This window comes from Anabrus simplex, chromosome 3, assembly GCF_040414725.1.
Source record: "Anabrus simplex isolate iqAnaSimp1 chromosome 3, ASM4041472v1, whole genome shotgun sequence".
In the NCBI taxonomy this organism is placed as follows: domain Eukaryota; kingdom Metazoa; phylum Arthropoda; class Insecta; order Orthoptera; family Tettigoniidae; genus Anabrus; species Anabrus simplex.
In genome coordinates, this window is record NC_090267.1 from 17,598,375 (window position 1) to 17,615,343 (window position 16,969).

The following is a 16,969-nucleotide window of genomic DNA, read 5'->3' on the forward strand; positions in this document are numbered from 1 at the left end:
TTGTTACGTCTCAGAAAACAAAAACGTGTTACACCAGTAACTGGAAATAACCGAGCAGGAGTTCAAACCTCACACTGCGTTACAGTTCATTTGCAATCTGCGGTCAGCCCTTTAAACAAAGATGCCACATGCTTAGTGCTACCAAAGATTACAAACAATTTGCCAAGTAGAAAAATCGACATTTCAAGATAGAGTCTACCCACCAGTATAAAAAATTGCAAGAGACTATCCTCATTCTTCCGTATTAAAAGTCTATTAGAAAAGAAAAAAATAAACCTTTGTATCCACCTATTCAATATATTAAAAGCAATTATAAAATTAGGATCTCATCCTTACTTTATTGCTTAAATATTAAAAACATAGGACGTGTTTCGTTCATATTTTGAACATCTTCAGCTGTAAATATACTTACAAGGTTAAATTATAACATTGTTTTAGAACTTCACTTATGGTTTGGCATTGACAAACTTATCCATAATAAGCTTTGAAAAACCTCTTAAATATTAAAATGCTTGTATATTGCATCTCGTCTTATTGAAAATAATAATTAAGTTTCAACCTTTAAAACCTTATTCTGATTTTCAAAATGCATGTCAAAACATTTACAATCTGCAAATTGCTTAATGTTTTCAAATTATTCGTTGTATACACATTCAAACATTTTGTTACTACTGGTGTAACTTTTCACATATTATACTGTATGGAATTAGAATCTTAACACACTCTCAAAACAGCTGAGGTTATGTTTAAATATTATACTCTTCGTCCATAAAAGTGAAAAAACTGATGTGCACTGTTGATTGTAGGTTATGAATTTTGTCCTACATTAAATATTTGACTCCAAATTTGTCGAATTCGTAAATTGCTTGTAGTCTTGACCAGTGTAGGGCAATCGTACAGACGTAAGCAGGGACTCTGTCAATTGGTGATAAACAAGCTTTGGTGACATTCAAATGGCAATTTCATCAAAGCTTACTTAAGAAAGTCTGTTGACAATCTGTAACAGGAAAGTTATTTTCGTAAGAATATGCCGAATGATTTAAAAGTTGAAGAAACTAACATTGAAGGATCAGCACTTACCCTTTCTCCTCCTGCCTGCATTTACTCTAGTGCACTCAGCAGTTTAACTGCTGCTCGTCTTTCTACTTGAGCTCTTCGTGTTGTATGTGTCTCCGTATCTGCGGGGCATTGGGAGGGGAGGTAACACAGGGCGGCGTTCTAGCAAATGGCGTGTTTCGTGGTGGGGAATGTTTGGAAGTTGTGTAGGGAGGGGTTTGTGTATTCGTGGCTCTTTTTATTATCCGGGATAAAATTACGTGTAAATTTTGTACTAACAAGTTTGAATGTTTGTATTAATTTCGGTATTTGTTCTATTAATGGATTTTTGATTTCTATTTCGTCGTTCAGGTTTTTGTCTCTATTGAAGTGTTTGTCTAAGTAGATATGTATATTCTCCAGCTCATTCATTAATTTTCCTTTGTCGATCTTTCTAATTATTTTTAAATCTTTCTCTGTTGTTGTAGAGCGGTGTCGCTTTTCCTGCATATGGTTACTCATAGCGGAGAATTTATTATGTTTAGCAGCGTTTACATGTTCCCAATATCTAGTTATAAAACTTCTCCCAGTTTGGCCAACGTAAGAAAAACCCCATTCTGAGCAAATCAGCTTATAGATTCCTGAACTTTGGTATTTGTTGTTGCGTGAATTTACACTGTTATGGTAAAAAAATATATTTCTATTTGTATTTTGAGTTGTAAATGCAATATTTATTTGTAGTTTTTTCATCGGATTCGTGATTTGGTATACTGCTGGGTTGGTGAATGTAATTGTTGCGAATTTTGGTTTTTCAGTTTTGATCGGAATAAGGTTTGTGGTTAGTTTTGATTTCACTCTATTAATAATTTTGTTAACATCTATTTTATAACCATTGACAGAAGCTAAGTCTTTTATAAATGTAATTTATTTCTTTAAACTTTTATCTGAGAATGGCATTTTGAAGGCTCTGTATATCAGACTAAAAAGCGGCTTGTTTCTGTGATTTTGGGTGAAGGGAATCCTTTTGATAGCTATTGGAACGTAAGATGGCTTTCTATAAATCTGAAAGTCAAATTTATTTTCTGTCCGTGTTACTGTAATGTCTAAAAAGTTTAACGAATGATTATTTTCTCCCTCCTTAGTGAATTTTACTCTTTAGTAGATTATTTAAGAAGTTTAATATGTTATGACTGTTAATGAGTTTACTATCTGTTATTACAAAAGTATCGTCTACATATCTTACCCAAAAACATAGTCCTTTTTTGTTTGTTTTTATTTTGCTGTGCTCCAGATGATCCATGTAAATATTAGCTAAAATTCCTTTTCAAATTTCGTGGCAGAGCCGGAAATCGAACCAGGGCCTCTGGGGGTGGCAGTTAATCACACTAACCAGTACACCACAGAGGTGGACATCATTCTCTTAACAAACAAAATTTAACATTCACAAAATTTGATAATGATGATTCAATGTGAAATTTTGTCAAAATTAGTAGGAATTTATTAATATATACCATCCCATTTGCTTTATTTTTGGATGTACAGCAAGATTAAATGTAAATTTTAACATTTTTAGTGATCATCCTACACAGTCACAGTTGTCAATATGACGGAATTTTTTTGTAATCCGCCATTGATTTATATTTTGATAGTTCATAATTTGCTGATATCTGCCCATGTCCTTTGATCCACACCATCTTTTTTATGGAACATGTCAACCCCTTCCTGATCACCCCTGAGGGTATCTTGTGTCTCTAACATAGTTGGTCGTGGCTTAAACGGGCAGATAATTCTTATTAAAACATTAAAAGTGCATTGAGTGTGTCTTGTTAAGATTGAGGACCTGCTTTTAAGTGATGTATTAGTGAAGATAACCTCTAAGTTTTTCAATCCGTCTCTCACAAGATGTGTACAAATAAAGGACCTGTACATGGCTATGTTTCAGACTGATGCCCTGTTATATATTGATGGATTCAAAATGGTCCACGATCCCACAGAATCATCTGTTGACCTCTTGACTCTTTCATCTCTCATGCAGATGTTGCAAACCAGCTACCTGCATGCACAAAGTTGAAAAGAGTCGGTAGCAGTCACTTATAAACTATTGTGTGGAGTGTTGCAGTATCAGGAACTGAGAGGTTTGGTTTTTACCCTGAGGGTGGAAGTGAAATGTGACTAATAACTGCCAGACACATAAACAGAATTGAATCCTTTGAAATGTGGTGCTACCTAGAGTTGTTGATGGTGTAGTCAGTGGGTCAGGTCAGAAATAAAGATGAAGTTAAAGAAGTTAAAGAGAGGAGAAAATTTGGGAAATTTTGATTGTAACGAAATTATAGAACTTATTTTGAGACAGTTAGAACTTATTCACGTGGTTCTGAAGGGAAGTGTAGATGATAAGTAGAGATGGGAATTGTACGCACGAATAGGTTAGGTTTGAAACGTATTTGAATAAGGCGCAAGCACCATCTAGCTGCTCCACAGTTATGCTGGTGAATTGCATACATCTTAGGGGTTCTGATCATTCAGATCACTAATATTTATGCTAATCTCACCGCAGAACCATTGTGCAACTAGATGACATTTGCACCTCGGTTAAATATGTTTGCATTCCAATGATAAGAATGGTAAGGCGATGCCAGAAAAAATAACAGACAGATTATAGTATATGTAGATATGAAGACTTTTTACTGGATAGGGTGTGTATGGAGATCTGCATCAAACTAATATATAGACTCACTTGGTGCAATTTGATCCTGAAAATCCCACATGAAATTTTTTTACTTAATCATGTCAGGCAGGTTTGACTTCCATGGAAAACGAGATCCTGTGGCAGTGATTAACAGTTACATATCATATAAGTCCACAAGCTTGTTATTTAGTATGTGGCAAGGTGACCTGACATTGTTCTGGCTTGTGTTTCAGTAAGAATAACTTAATCCCAGGACCTTCTAGATACTTCCTGTGCTGTGTGAAATGGACCTGAATATAGAAATCAAAGAAGAAGGTGTTGGGCTTGAAGAAACAGCAAATTCTTCACTTGTAAGTATAGTTCCAGATCACTTGAGAGTGATTAAAGTTTAAATATTAATACATTAAGGTCTTCCTCACTTTCATGCATTTTAATTATCATTTTTTCCAATTTTGGATTTTAAAATTAAATACCAGTTCTGAATTTTTATTTCACTGCATTTGAGTTCATATTTCTCTCTAGTGCATTGGCACTGCCAGTGGCTCCAAATAGCCTCTGCAGTGGCCTCCATGGTATGCACTGGCCATGCGTCTTGGTGGGTGTGCTATTTACCAACTGATGAGCCTGACGTAGCATACTGGGGCAAAACGCTGGCAACCAGGAATGAGTTACCTGAAAAATTTATAATGTCCAATAACGGACCATTTATATACATAATATAGTATGTCCTGCAATGTACATTCTGATGAAGATTGTGTTTCCATCAAGGGTTTTGGAAGATAAATTAAATTATATTTTTATCATTTTTCTTTGATCTGTCTGTTGCCACTTACAACACAGTTTGTTGTAATCGTCTGAATATTATGCTCTGTTCTGTGTGTCCTGATCTTGAGAGGAAAATGTCCATCTGAGTAACTCAGATAGTAATGCATTGGCTTTAGATCTCATATTGGTGACTCTGGTAGTGTTCAAAGATGCTAAATATATTCTGCTGTTTGTGGTGCTTAGAGCTGCTTTGGCATTTTATTGCCGATGTATAATCATCATTCCCATAGGCTTTGTGAAGTTTGTAAATGCAGAATGATAGCAGAGGAGAAAGGAAGAGTACCAGTATTCATACTTGGCTGTCAGACTGCGCAGTGAAAGTAATCCCTCTTCTCTATTGAAGTTATTTTTGTGTTCTTGAATTTCTATGGCATCTCTTGTTCTGTGGTGGAATTGCCAGTTACTGCCTAGCAACTGGATGTAATTGAAAAGGACAGGATTTCTAGAGTATGTGTTTGCCAGTGGCTGATATAGACAGCTGCTGGAGATATGTGTGTCTAATATGTTCTGTCCGTCTTGTGGCTATGTGCTGCCCCATCATTCCGATATAGGCTCATCCACAGCCCCTCAATATTCCGCATTGTCCTTGTCAGAGGTGGAGGTCATTCTTCAATGGTTGGATGGCATCACATACCTTCAGTACAGCACTAAATATGGTATGTATGTCGTGTTTCTTAAGAAAGTATGTTGCAGTGTGATTACTTCTGTTTTTAATGGCCTCCATTGTGTCTCACAATATCTTCGCTCAGTTGACAAGCGTTGTTGTTTTGGGCTTCTGTGCTGGGTGATGGTGTGCTTACCGGTTGGTGTGGGGTGGGCTTTCTACAGACTTATGTCGTATCCGCCCTACATGTCCAGGGAGTTCTGCCTAGTTTGTGTCTGTAACTTATACTCTTCAGGTGTGCAGCAAACTCCCGTAGCTTTTCCAGTTGTGCAGCCATACTACAAAGGTTCCATCCATGAACCTAAGCCAGTACATACAGTAGATCTGTTGGAAGCTGTGTTGAATTCTATCCGAACACTTCGACACACATGGGAGACTCCTAGCACTCATCCAGCGCTTTCTGACTGCAAGATTACAGAGCATGATCCTTGATGAATGCAGTTTTTCTCCTACCACCACTATCTTTGTTGTACCCTTCTTTTCTCTCATCTTGTCCATACTGTTTCCCAAAATTCTGTTTGCAGACGATTATCAAATTTTCAAGCAAATTGATTCTCTCTTAGATTCAATCTGTTTGCAAAATACATTTGATTCCCTTGAGGTGCCCCACCATTACGTTCACACTTTGTAAGTGTTCTGTATTTCATGAGTCTCACCTGCTGAACCAACGAAATTCAGTAGTTGATAATAACAAACTTGGGAGTATATTTTGGCAGTAAATTATTGTTTGTTTCTCCACATGTACCGAGTCACCTTACATGCTTGTATTCTACAGATTTCTCGGCATCACAAATCTCAGGCATAGTGACCATGTACCCTCTGTCTTCTGCGTAACAGTCAGATCCACGGTCCTTGTCTGTTGCAATCGCAACTTGAGATCTAATCCAGTGCTTGGAAAATTATACTCCAGAACTCTTTCAGCTCGAAGGAATGTAGCCAGCCTAAAGCTGCTATACTAAGCAGGTAATGGTAGATTTGAACACCTCCTTCTCCATGTCCCTTCCCGTAGTACCAGAATGAAGACTCTCTTCCATATTCTGTACTCCCGCCTTTCTCTTTTCCAAAGGTAAAACTTAAATAATATGTCACAGTCACAGTTAACTTACTATCACTACATCGTACCTCACCTTACTTTTGATGTATGTTGTCATTCTTAGCCATCAACAGCGGTTTTAACTCATTTCTGAGTAATTAACCTGTTCCAATGAATTGACTTCTGTCTATGGATATAATTTCAATGGTTGAACAGACCAATTCTAGCATGGAATAAGCATCCACACAGATTGCACAGTATTGCTGGAGCAGAGCGTGTTTTTGGTGCATGTAGTTTTTGTGCTTCTCTCCTGGCCTCTCCAACATCTGTGTTGTTCCATTTCAAACAGATTGACAGCAGCAGGGATGGTCCAGCACCAAATTGTACGGTCTTTAGCAAGTGTGCCCCAGGTTTGTGCGTTGTGACCAGTCATATTCATAGTGTGCTTAAGGTGGTCCTTCTAGCGCCTCATGGGAGCTCCACGAGGTCTGGTGCCAGAACAAAGTTCACCATACAGGATTTGGCTTGGAAGTCTGGTATCACTCATCTGATGGACATGGTCAATCCATCTAAACTGATGACCAATGATGGACGACTCTGTGCTCTTTGCATTCACTTTCTCAAGAATGGCAATGTTGGTGATGTGGCCTTCCCTTTTAATCTTAACGATGGATTGAAGTTTTTGTTGGTGGAAATGCTCAAGCGTTTTCTACTTACGTCAGTAAAGGGTCCTTGTTTCACAAACATAAATCAATGTTGTGGTAACCATGAGTTTTGTCCTCACGGTCAGGTCTTTATTCATGAACACTCGGTGTGATAGTTGTCCAAATGCTGCATGGGCAGCACCAGTTCTCTTCTCCATATCTTGGTCACAGTTACAGCGCACGGATAGAATATTACCCAAGTATGAAAGGAGGTCTCCCTGTTCCAGTGGAGTATCTAAGGTGGAGATGTTGAAATGTGGAAGGGTTGTGCCTGGTGAAGGTTGTGCCAGGACCTTCGTCTTTGGATATTAATGGTGAGACCAAAACTGCTCTTGCAGCAGTTAATTGACAGTTGCAATTCCTCTTTTGTGAGTGTAGGTGATGCACCATCATCTGCATACAGCATGTTGCTTACCATTGTAACCTGGGTGAGCCTCCGGGAGCCAAGTCTTGCTGGGTTGAAAAGCCTTCCATTGAAATGATACATAACCTCCAGCACCTGGGTTGTTAGTAGAAGATTGCTGTAGCATGGCAGCCAGATGTATTGCAAATAGTGTTGGAGCAAGCACACACACGTGTATCAGTCCATGAGTGATAGGAAATTCATCTGAGGTCCTGTTCTGATGGCAAACCTGTCTGGTCATGCCATCATGGAGGGGCTGAACCAGATTAACAAAACCGTGAGGACAGCCAAAGTGTTTCAGTACCGCCCACGTAGGAGGTCTTGAAACAGTCAAATGCCTTTTCCAGCTCATAAAAGGCTAAGAAGGGAGGATTCTGTTGCTTTCTGCATTTTTCCTGAAGTTGCCTTGCACAGAAGATCAGATGAGTTGTGTCCATGGAAGTTCAAAATCCACAATGGGACTCTGGGAGGACTCTGTCAAAGGTAACCTGGAGGCGGATAAATAGAATTAATGCAAGAATTTTACCTACAATAGATAGTAGTGATATACCGCAATAGTTACCACAAACACTGCGCTCACCTTTCTTGAAGATTGTGATGATAGTGGCATTTTTTTATTTCATGGGGTACTTCTTTGATTTTCTAAATTTTGAGAATGAGATTGAAAATCATCGTTTTGAGTGATAGACCACCAGCTTGAATTAACTCCAGAGGGATGTTATCTGGGCCAGATGACTTTCTGGGTTTCAGACGATTGAGAGCTGCACTGAATTCTTGATAAATTGGCGGAAGTGCCATCCATGGTTGTATGGGCTGTTGAGGCACATCACAAAGACATTCTTCATCAGCAGTGGAAGGATGACTTAGAAGGGTGGATAAATGCTCCCTCCAACGCTTCAGGATTTCATGGCTGTTAGTAAGAGTGGTAGAGTTTTCAGCAGTTTTCATTGTACCTGTTGAGGAGCGAGATGGACCATACAGCTCTTTTATTCCTGCATAAAAGTTTCTCAGGTCCTGACATTTCTGTTTTCACCAGGTATTCTTAATTGCTCTCATTTTTGTCTGATATGTTCTTTTGTGTTCTAAAAATTTGCTGTTGAGGGCAGATCTTGAAGATGGGTTGTATAGGCTTCCCTCTTAGCATTAATGAGACACAAAATTTCCTCATTGTTGTCATCAAACCAGTCTTGTCACGGGGCCTTTGACCTTGGATGTTAGGCCCCTTTAAACAACAACCATCAGTCTTGTCACTTCTGCTTTACACAACCAGTGGTTTCCTCGGCTGAGTTTGTGATTTTCTGCAAAGTGGCCCATTCTTGCTGAATGTCATTTGTGCTAACTGGGTTAACTGTTAGCTGTACATTGATCATATTCTGAAATTCTGTGGCAAAGGATTCATCCTGAAATGTAAACATGTTAAACTTTCTTCTGGCCAAGATTTGGAGATGCCCAGTGGTTTAAGGTATATGAAGATCCGGAGTTGACAGATGAAGAGTTTGTGACCAGTCTAACAATCATCAATATTTCTTGCTGTTCTGGTAATAAGTATGTTCTTCTTATCGCAATGTTGTGTAATGACATAATCAAGAATGTGTCAATGCTTGGCTCGAGGATGCATCCACGTGGTCTTGAAGTGGTTAGGCAGTCAAAACTGAGTGTTGTTGAAGAGTTCATTTTCTGCACATAAACTGAAAAGTGATAGACCATTAGCTTTACAGTTGCCAAACTGTTGCTTACCCATCACATTTTGCCATAGCCAGTTATCTTTCCCAACTCTGCCATTGAAATTGCCAAGCAGTAAGGGCTTATCTGCAGAAGGTATGTTGGTGATGGTTGTACTCAAGTGATTGTAGAACCCATCCTTTACATCAGCATTTAGAGTTGGAGCATCAGTGGATATGAGTGTCAAAAAAGTACCTCCTGAGAGTGAAATACAGAGAGTCGTCTTTTGCTCATTGCAGTGGAAGTAAGTTGGTGATCAATAACCAATTTAGTCTTCACAGCGAATCCCACACCATGGTTCCAACATTTCTGCTCCTCCTTTTCCTCCCTGAAAATGATATATCCTGAACCAAACTCAGTAATTTTGCCTTCCGTGGGCATTCTGGTTTCACTCGAAGCAGTAATATCAATGTTAAGTCTAGACAGCTCATGGGTAACAAGAGCTGTTCTTCTTTCATTATCTGACACATCAAGTAAAGTTCTAACATTCCATTTTTTAGAGTGTGACTCTTCCCTGCTTTTGGATTCTGGCTGCAGGAGAGGTGACCCGCTAGGTGTGGCTGCCCAGCTGGACATAAGATTTTATTTCCAATGTTTAGCCCACCCTTTCTAAGGCCTTCTCCATGTGGGGTGGGCAGCAGTAATCCTAAACAGGCCTACCCAAACACGGATGCAGGACCGAATTTCTGAGTAGTCACCGGGTCTCAGGAGATGACCATCGCACATCTCCTGCCAACCTGCACGTCCAAACTAAAGGCTTTCACTTTCAGCTATAACCTGCCCTCACTATCCATATCCCATCACCGCTGAAATTTGGAAGTACTGACTCAAAGTACTGCTGAGGTACACCTTCACAGCCAGTTCGTCTAGCATGACCTCTTCTGCCTTCACAATCTATGTGTGTTCTGGTGCCATTTCCTACATTGAGAGGACCGTCAACCTACCTAAAGGGGCTCATCTGCCATAAGCCGTTGGCCCCTTTATAGAGTCGAGTTATTTACTGACACCCGATGCTCGGCATTGGGTCATTGGCTGTACAGACTTACTCCATTACTGTAACGGAATATCCGGCCAGACAGGGGTTTCTACATATGATGTACTGTATATGGTTAAAGATATCTTCGTTCATACTAACCACTGAGTAAATAACTTATGTTCAAACATTGTATAGTTCCTCTACGTGGAATATTGGAATGTTTAAATGCTGCACCAAGGAACAGTAAAAGTTCAAACCTCCCTTTCAATGTATATCTTCCAGTATTATCAATAAAGATGTTTCATCTGGATACTGTAGTTCAAGGGAGATCATTGATTCGGATGGTGAATTCTATCCTTCCCTCCTGGGGTAAACCGTGATAAAATCCAGTATTGGAATTTTATCTGTTTCTGGAAGGTGGGGTTTGGAGTGGTAAAGGTAAAAACATAGCAATAGATGGGTTAGAATAATTGATGGGTGGACTGTTGGCAAACGTAGAAGAAGAAATTAGGAGGGAAGAAACCCAACAATTATACTTAAGTAAATTCTGTATTAATTAAGTAATTTACAATAAATATTCTCTAATTTCTTTTTGCTAGTGGCTTTACACCACACCGACACAGATAGGTCTTTTCTTCTGCTATTGGCTTTACGTTGCATCGACTCAGATAGGTCTTATTGCGGCAATGGGATTGGAAAGGCCTAGGAGTTGGGAGGAAGCAGCCATGGCCTTACTTAAAGTACAGCCCCAGCATTTGCCTGGTATGAAAATCAGAAACATCAGAACCATCTTCAGGGCTGCCAACAGTGGGATTCAAAATCCACTATCTCCCGGATGCAAGCTCACAGCCGCGTGCCCCTGACTGCACGGCCAACTTGCCTGGTATTCTCTAAATTAAATCATTAAAAAGTGTTAATAATTAGCAAGAAAGAGTAACTTCATGACTAGAGAGAAAAATACATAAAATTTGATATTAATAAGATAAACAAATTGTTTGCTGAATGCTGTAATATTAGAAGTGAAAGGAATTTTTCAGTTACAATCATTAATTAAATAGGTCTGAAATACAAATAGATGAACACTATTGTTGAAGGAATTTTTCAATTATAATTATTAATTAAATAGATCTGAATTACAAATAGATGAACACTAATGTGGAACAAAAAAGGAGTCAGGGACTAATTAGTCCATAAATTTACTTGGAAATGCACAATGCGAAAGATACTCAAGGTACAGTAGTTATTTTAATAGTCTTTAACTACAAAGACATAAACATTGATGCAGAGAAAAAGGAGTCCAAGACTCTTCAGTCAATAAGGATTTTACTTTGAAGTGCCCAAAGTGAATATTCAAGACACAGTTATTATTTAATAGTATTAAACTGAAACTTCTTAAACTGATTGCGACACCAGTTGTAATGAAAAAAATATTTGAATTTTGAATTAACTGAAAAAAGATGTCAGTTTATGGAATTGTGTTACTTATCTGTACCCTCTTTCTTGATGAACAGCGTAACATAGAATGACTTAAAAGGAACCACACAGTATCTTGAGTAGTTTGGTAGAAATTCTCATTTGATATACATCGGCAACAATCTTGTGGATAGTGGAAGTAAAAGCCTCACTCCCAGTGTAGTGAAAGGAGAGGTTAAGAACAATCAGGTTGCTGCATGTTGACCAGGAAGCTGCTGCTGCTGCAGCCTTGATGGTAGAATACAGAAATTTACTTAGCACAGAAACAAAATATAAACGATAATTTAAATGAACATTTCAATCAAGAAAATCCGTTTAAGTTGGCCAATCGTTATGTAAAAAGAAGGAAGAGGATAAATAGATAACATCAACTCTAACCTCTTGGCCCACACCCCTCCTCTCCCCTCTTCCCAGGCGGTCAAGTTTAAGTGTCAGAGCCCTCCCTTATCCACTTGCAGCCTCAGGTTACTGCAACCGTACGTACTAGTAAGTATTTGGCTGATGAGCGGGTAGGCTTTCTCCGCCTCAACATTTTATGTATGTTCAGTTGGTTTCATAGTATTTTTATACTTGCTTTAATCTATTAACATAGTTTCTTCCTATTTCAGAATAAGAAGAGCAAATACAAGCCACTATTTCAAGGACATGACAGGAGGTTTGTTCCGCTCTGTTGAAAGGCCAACTCCAACAGAGTATAATTTCACTTGACCTCATATAATCAATTACAGATTTAGAGCTTAAGGAGTCAAATAATTTAATGGCCAAGAAAGGTTTCTAACAATAACAAGGCGAAGATATTAACTCTGGTAATATAATAGTTGATTTTTTAATTGCCCTATGCTGAAGTGGGCTACAGCAGAACAAACAGTAGCAAGAAACATTTTATCTCTGGCCGATTTTCTAAGGAAACCATCCGATGTGTTAATATGCATTGTAAAGTGTTATGTAACATAATAACTAGTCAAACTTTTTATAAAGTGTTTGATAGTGTTCCGTTATGTTTTAAAGTGCTCTGTGACAACAAACACTATCAAGAAATGGTCATTTTATGTGTATGTGTGAAAAATAATGTTATATATTGATGATGTTTTATGTAAAACTAAATAATGTTAGATCTTAAGATATGGGGAATATTGATGTATGATGTGGAAATCGCTGATGAAGAGAGTCAGGCTCCCGAAACATGTCCGACTGAAACATTATACAAAATTAGAAACTGATAATATATTGACAGGGCGGACCAAACAATCACCTGCAGTATATTATATGAACCTAGTCATTATGGACCAATTAAGGGACCTAAAATGGTCAAGTCTGTTTAAAGTGCAAGCAGCAGGACGGCATGTAGAGTTATGGTTAAACTTGATCCGAAGTTGGCGAGTGGACAGTCCCAATCCATCCTGCGTGTTAGATATGGATAGTGTAGAGTTCTATTGTGACCAGCATCTGGAAGAGCAGAGACAAATTAGCATGGCCAGCGTATGTCTGCTGAGTGACACACAACCAACATGTCATGGAAATCGGCTAGAGACAAGGCAAAAAGCAACGACCAGTGCTTTTTGGCCGAATAACACAGGAAGGTTTTTTCGGGGGGGGGGGGGGTGGGGGGCCCGATGCGCACTCCCCCACATAGCAATCGACTCTATTCTACATCGCCTCTGACACGCTATTAGTTCTAAGAAGAGAAAGATAGCAGGGAGGAGTGGAAGTGTGTATCTGCCTGTCCCCATGCTCAGCATGTTACCAGGCCATATGTGGTGGTGGGTATCAATAGAGGTGTTATAGGAAAATCAGGGTCAGGACAAAACTACATAAGCAGGAATAGAAAGATGCCTACATTTAAAACCTGACATTTTGTGGATAGCACGTGCAAGGGTGTGGTTCCTTGCCAGTCCAGTTATTCAGGGGATCAGTCCTTCTGCTGTGGCTAGCACGGGCCTTGCCAGTTGCCGAGCCATGCAGGAATTGCCACTAGGGCCTGTTGCACCACCTGAATCCCTTGGAGTCCCTCGTACCCAGTCCCCCATCCCGGAGAATGAGGCCAAGCCCACCGAGGCGGAGACCTGCTGGATGGATGCCGGACATGGCTCCAGGCCTCCTTCCTCTCTGCCCATGCCATGGCCCCGTGTACAGGGCAACTGCGTTGGGTAGGCTGGGTGGCCCCCTACACAGCTGGTGCACACCGGTGTCTCCCTAAAAGTAGTGCAGGCCATGTAACGATGATCACCACCACATGGTTGTGCCTCATTTGGAGCCCACAGCTAACCTCACATTGGCTCCACCTCAAACAGCGAAAACAGTGCAAGAGCTGCTGAGGGGGACGTTCTGTTCTCACCTGTCTGCCGCTACATGTTGAGATCTGCTCATGATTGTCTCCTCGTTCGGCTGCCTTCCCTGTAGCAGTCCTGGATTGTGGCTGGTTGGCCCTCTCTTGGTGGACCGACATCGTTGTCTTCTTCTCCTTCCTCTCATCCCTCTTGGTCCGGGGATGGCGTCTGCTTCCTGGGCTGGTGACCATGATGTGACGGGTGTCTCCGTTGCAGGGCCGTGTTCTCCCTCCTGGCTAGCGGCGGCATCGCTCATTGCTGGCATCTCTGTGCATTTCCTGTCCTGTAGGGTGCATATGGATGTCTGCATCGTGAACTTGGTGGTAGCAGGCTGCGCCTGTGTAGCAGCCTCTGAACGCCTGAGGGCTTCCATATCTGTTCTGCATTCCGCCATCCGGGTCACCTTCCTGGTCTGCGCGTGGGTGGTAGGCATTCCCTGCACAGTCCGGGCAGATGCTGGACGTTGCTGTTTAGCAGCCTTGTTGGTCTGCGTGTATTTCATGAAGTACAGCAAATCAACGTGGGTCGCACCATTGTTGTGCTCGGGAGCGCCGTCATCGTCCTCCATCCTTCGCTCTGGAGCCAAGAAGCGTGGGTCTGTTCTCACCTGCTTGTGCCTCTGCCTCCTGGCTGTTTGCTTCCTGACTGCAGACGTCCGCTGTGATGTCTGGGTGGCTGTCTCCTGGCTGCCGATGCCGGCAGGGCAGCTTCTCAATCCTGGTAGTCAGGTGACCTGAATTTAAACAGAAAAGATCCTCTCGTAGCTGCTGATCTGGCCTGGGTCCTCGGGGCGAAGATTATCACCCAGTTCAGGATGTTCATGATGTCATTGGTAGAGAGGTCCTTCTGTGCAGCCCCCTCCAGGCTAGTGAGGTGGTTAATGATGAGGTATGCCTCCCTGTAGATGTCGGTACTGCACCAATAGAGCAGGGAGGGCCATACTCAGTTGGATGGTCCTGTGGTTGACCCACTGAATTATCTCCCCCACTGCTTCCTTACAGCTCTCTGGTAGGTCGTCTCCCAGTTCCATCATTCTTGTTGCTTCCTGAAATATAAACCTGCGAGAGAAATAGCACTGAAAAGTGCTTCCTAACAAGCTCGTACTGCGTACTTATAAGTACACACAGTGGGCAATGCTCATTCGGAGATGTACCAGCACGTACAGTTGCCTGACTAGTACTGGGAAGTACAGATTGCGTGGCGAGGGGAGATGAGTCAGCGGGAAGCACATACATCCTCTCACCGTGACTGCTAAGCTCGTCGTCCTCCAGGAAGGGAGTGAAGCGCTGTATTTATACCCAGTAGGGTGGGTGGAGCTATGACAAGAAACTAAGATTGTGTGGGTTAGAGAAACCAATTACTAATAGAAAGTTATTCACAAATATACTGAAATATGAGGAATATAATAAGGTTACCGTGGAATAAGCTAGAAAGAGCTGATGCTGATGATGATGATGATGATGCTTGTTGTTTGAAATTGGCCTAACATCGAAGGTCATAGGCTTCAAAGCCAACGCTTGAAAGAGCAGATAAGCAAAATGTTGACTGAATGACATAATAAAAAAATCTCGCAGTGCACAATTCCATTGACCAATGACATTTGAAGTATGGAAATCTTGAGATCGAAACAATTTTCAAGTGATAATGCTGATCATTACGTTAAATGATACAGTGAAATGCAGATGCAAGACTAATATAGGCAATATAATAAGCAAATTTAGAAATTATAAAACTATAGCAAGAGAAAACATCAATTGAAAGGGTACTGTGACATTAACTTAACTTAGAAAAAAGGGAATAGTAAACTATGAAGGATTTAACATTAATAACTAGAAACTTCAACATCTTAGTGCATGCGTGAACACTTCTACAGTTGCTATCATTACAGAATACAGTGGATATTCACAGATAATTACTGTAAAAAGTTTTGTCTTAAACGAGAATAAAATTTGGTACTTACGACACAGAACTGGTGGAATTTCTTCCTAAGACAATTAATAAACCATAACTGTAACATGACCTAATATGTTGGAAGTCAGTTTAGATTACAATGCGGTTGTAAAAATTCAATATTCATTAATAAACTATAACTTTGTGTCTAAGAAGTGATTATGTGATACCAGCAGCACAGACTTGTCACCTGACATCCAATAGGAACTTAGCATGCAACATTTCATCACTGTTATCAAATCTGTCATCACCTTTCTCACAAATGTCAAGCTCTGATACCTGTGTTCTTACTTTTCATAATGTCTTTTACAGCAACTGTCATTTGAATGGAACAATATCAACATTGTTTTCTTTTAACAAGATATAATGAATTTTCATTTAATATACTCTTATAGTAATTTCTTTTAACAGATTTAATATTACGTCCATGGAATTGCTTTGAAACACATTGCAGCATTTAGCTCTAGTCCTCTGTTACATTTTACTTTCTTTTCCAGGATTCATGTGTAAATTACGCTGCTGGTAATGACAGGGGTATAAAGGTTGAGCCTCAGATCTCAATCGTTCCAAAGATAGAAAATGAAGCATTAGACACTAGAGCTGAAGATCAAATGACAGTGGTAAGTTCAGATATAGAAAATAAAATTCCACACTTTCTTCATTGTTTCTCAAATGGAGTTTGTTTCCTGGATATTTTCTTAGAATAATTCTCTTTTCACAATACATTTCGTTTCCTAGAATGATTGTTGTGTATGTATATTTTCAGTAGAAGTTCAGGATAATATGAAGAAACCATGGTGGGTTTGTAGTTTTCAAACAAAAGCCAAAACACATGCTTATATTGTAGAGGCAAGAAGAACACATAATAGCAGGCATTCTGCACAACATTCCATACCTTCCCAACAATTTGCATTTGACTACTTTGGCTGAAAAGTGATCTGGATTTAAATTGGATTCAACATTTGTAAAGAATGCTAGGAGAATTTAAGGGGATTTGGAATGTCCTACCTTGCCCATATTAACTTCTGCAACTGAATTTCCCTTTTGAGGAAACTAAGAAAGACACAAATATCAATTTTCTTACACATATTTATCAGTAAATCTCCTATGTGTACAAAACAAGAATTTTCTTCTGTTTTTAAAAGTTGAAAACTTATGCTTTGTTTAT

At 39.9% G+C, this 16,969-nt stretch overlaps 1 protein-coding gene across 2 annotated transcripts in view; it reads left to right on the forward strand.

The window, feature by feature from the left end:
• Positions 1 to 16,969, forward strand: part of LOC137498989 (zinc finger protein 271-like) — an 86,449-nt gene that overhangs the window by 31,836 nt on the left and 37,644 nt on the right. Inside the window, exons 1-2 of one of the 2 annotated variants that reach the window (XR_011017960.1) lie at positions 3,957 to 4,074; positions 16,299 to 16,415. Coding sequence is in view for 1 of the 2 variants with exons in the window: in XM_068226972.1 (XP_068083073.1) it covers positions 4,009 to 4,074 (66 nt within the window). In the remaining variant the exon portion in view is untranslated. Of the gene's footprint in view, positions 1 to 3,956; positions 4,075 to 16,298; positions 16,416 to 16,969 lie in introns of those variants that run through there. The other variant, XM_068226972.1, reaches the window with a different exon arrangement.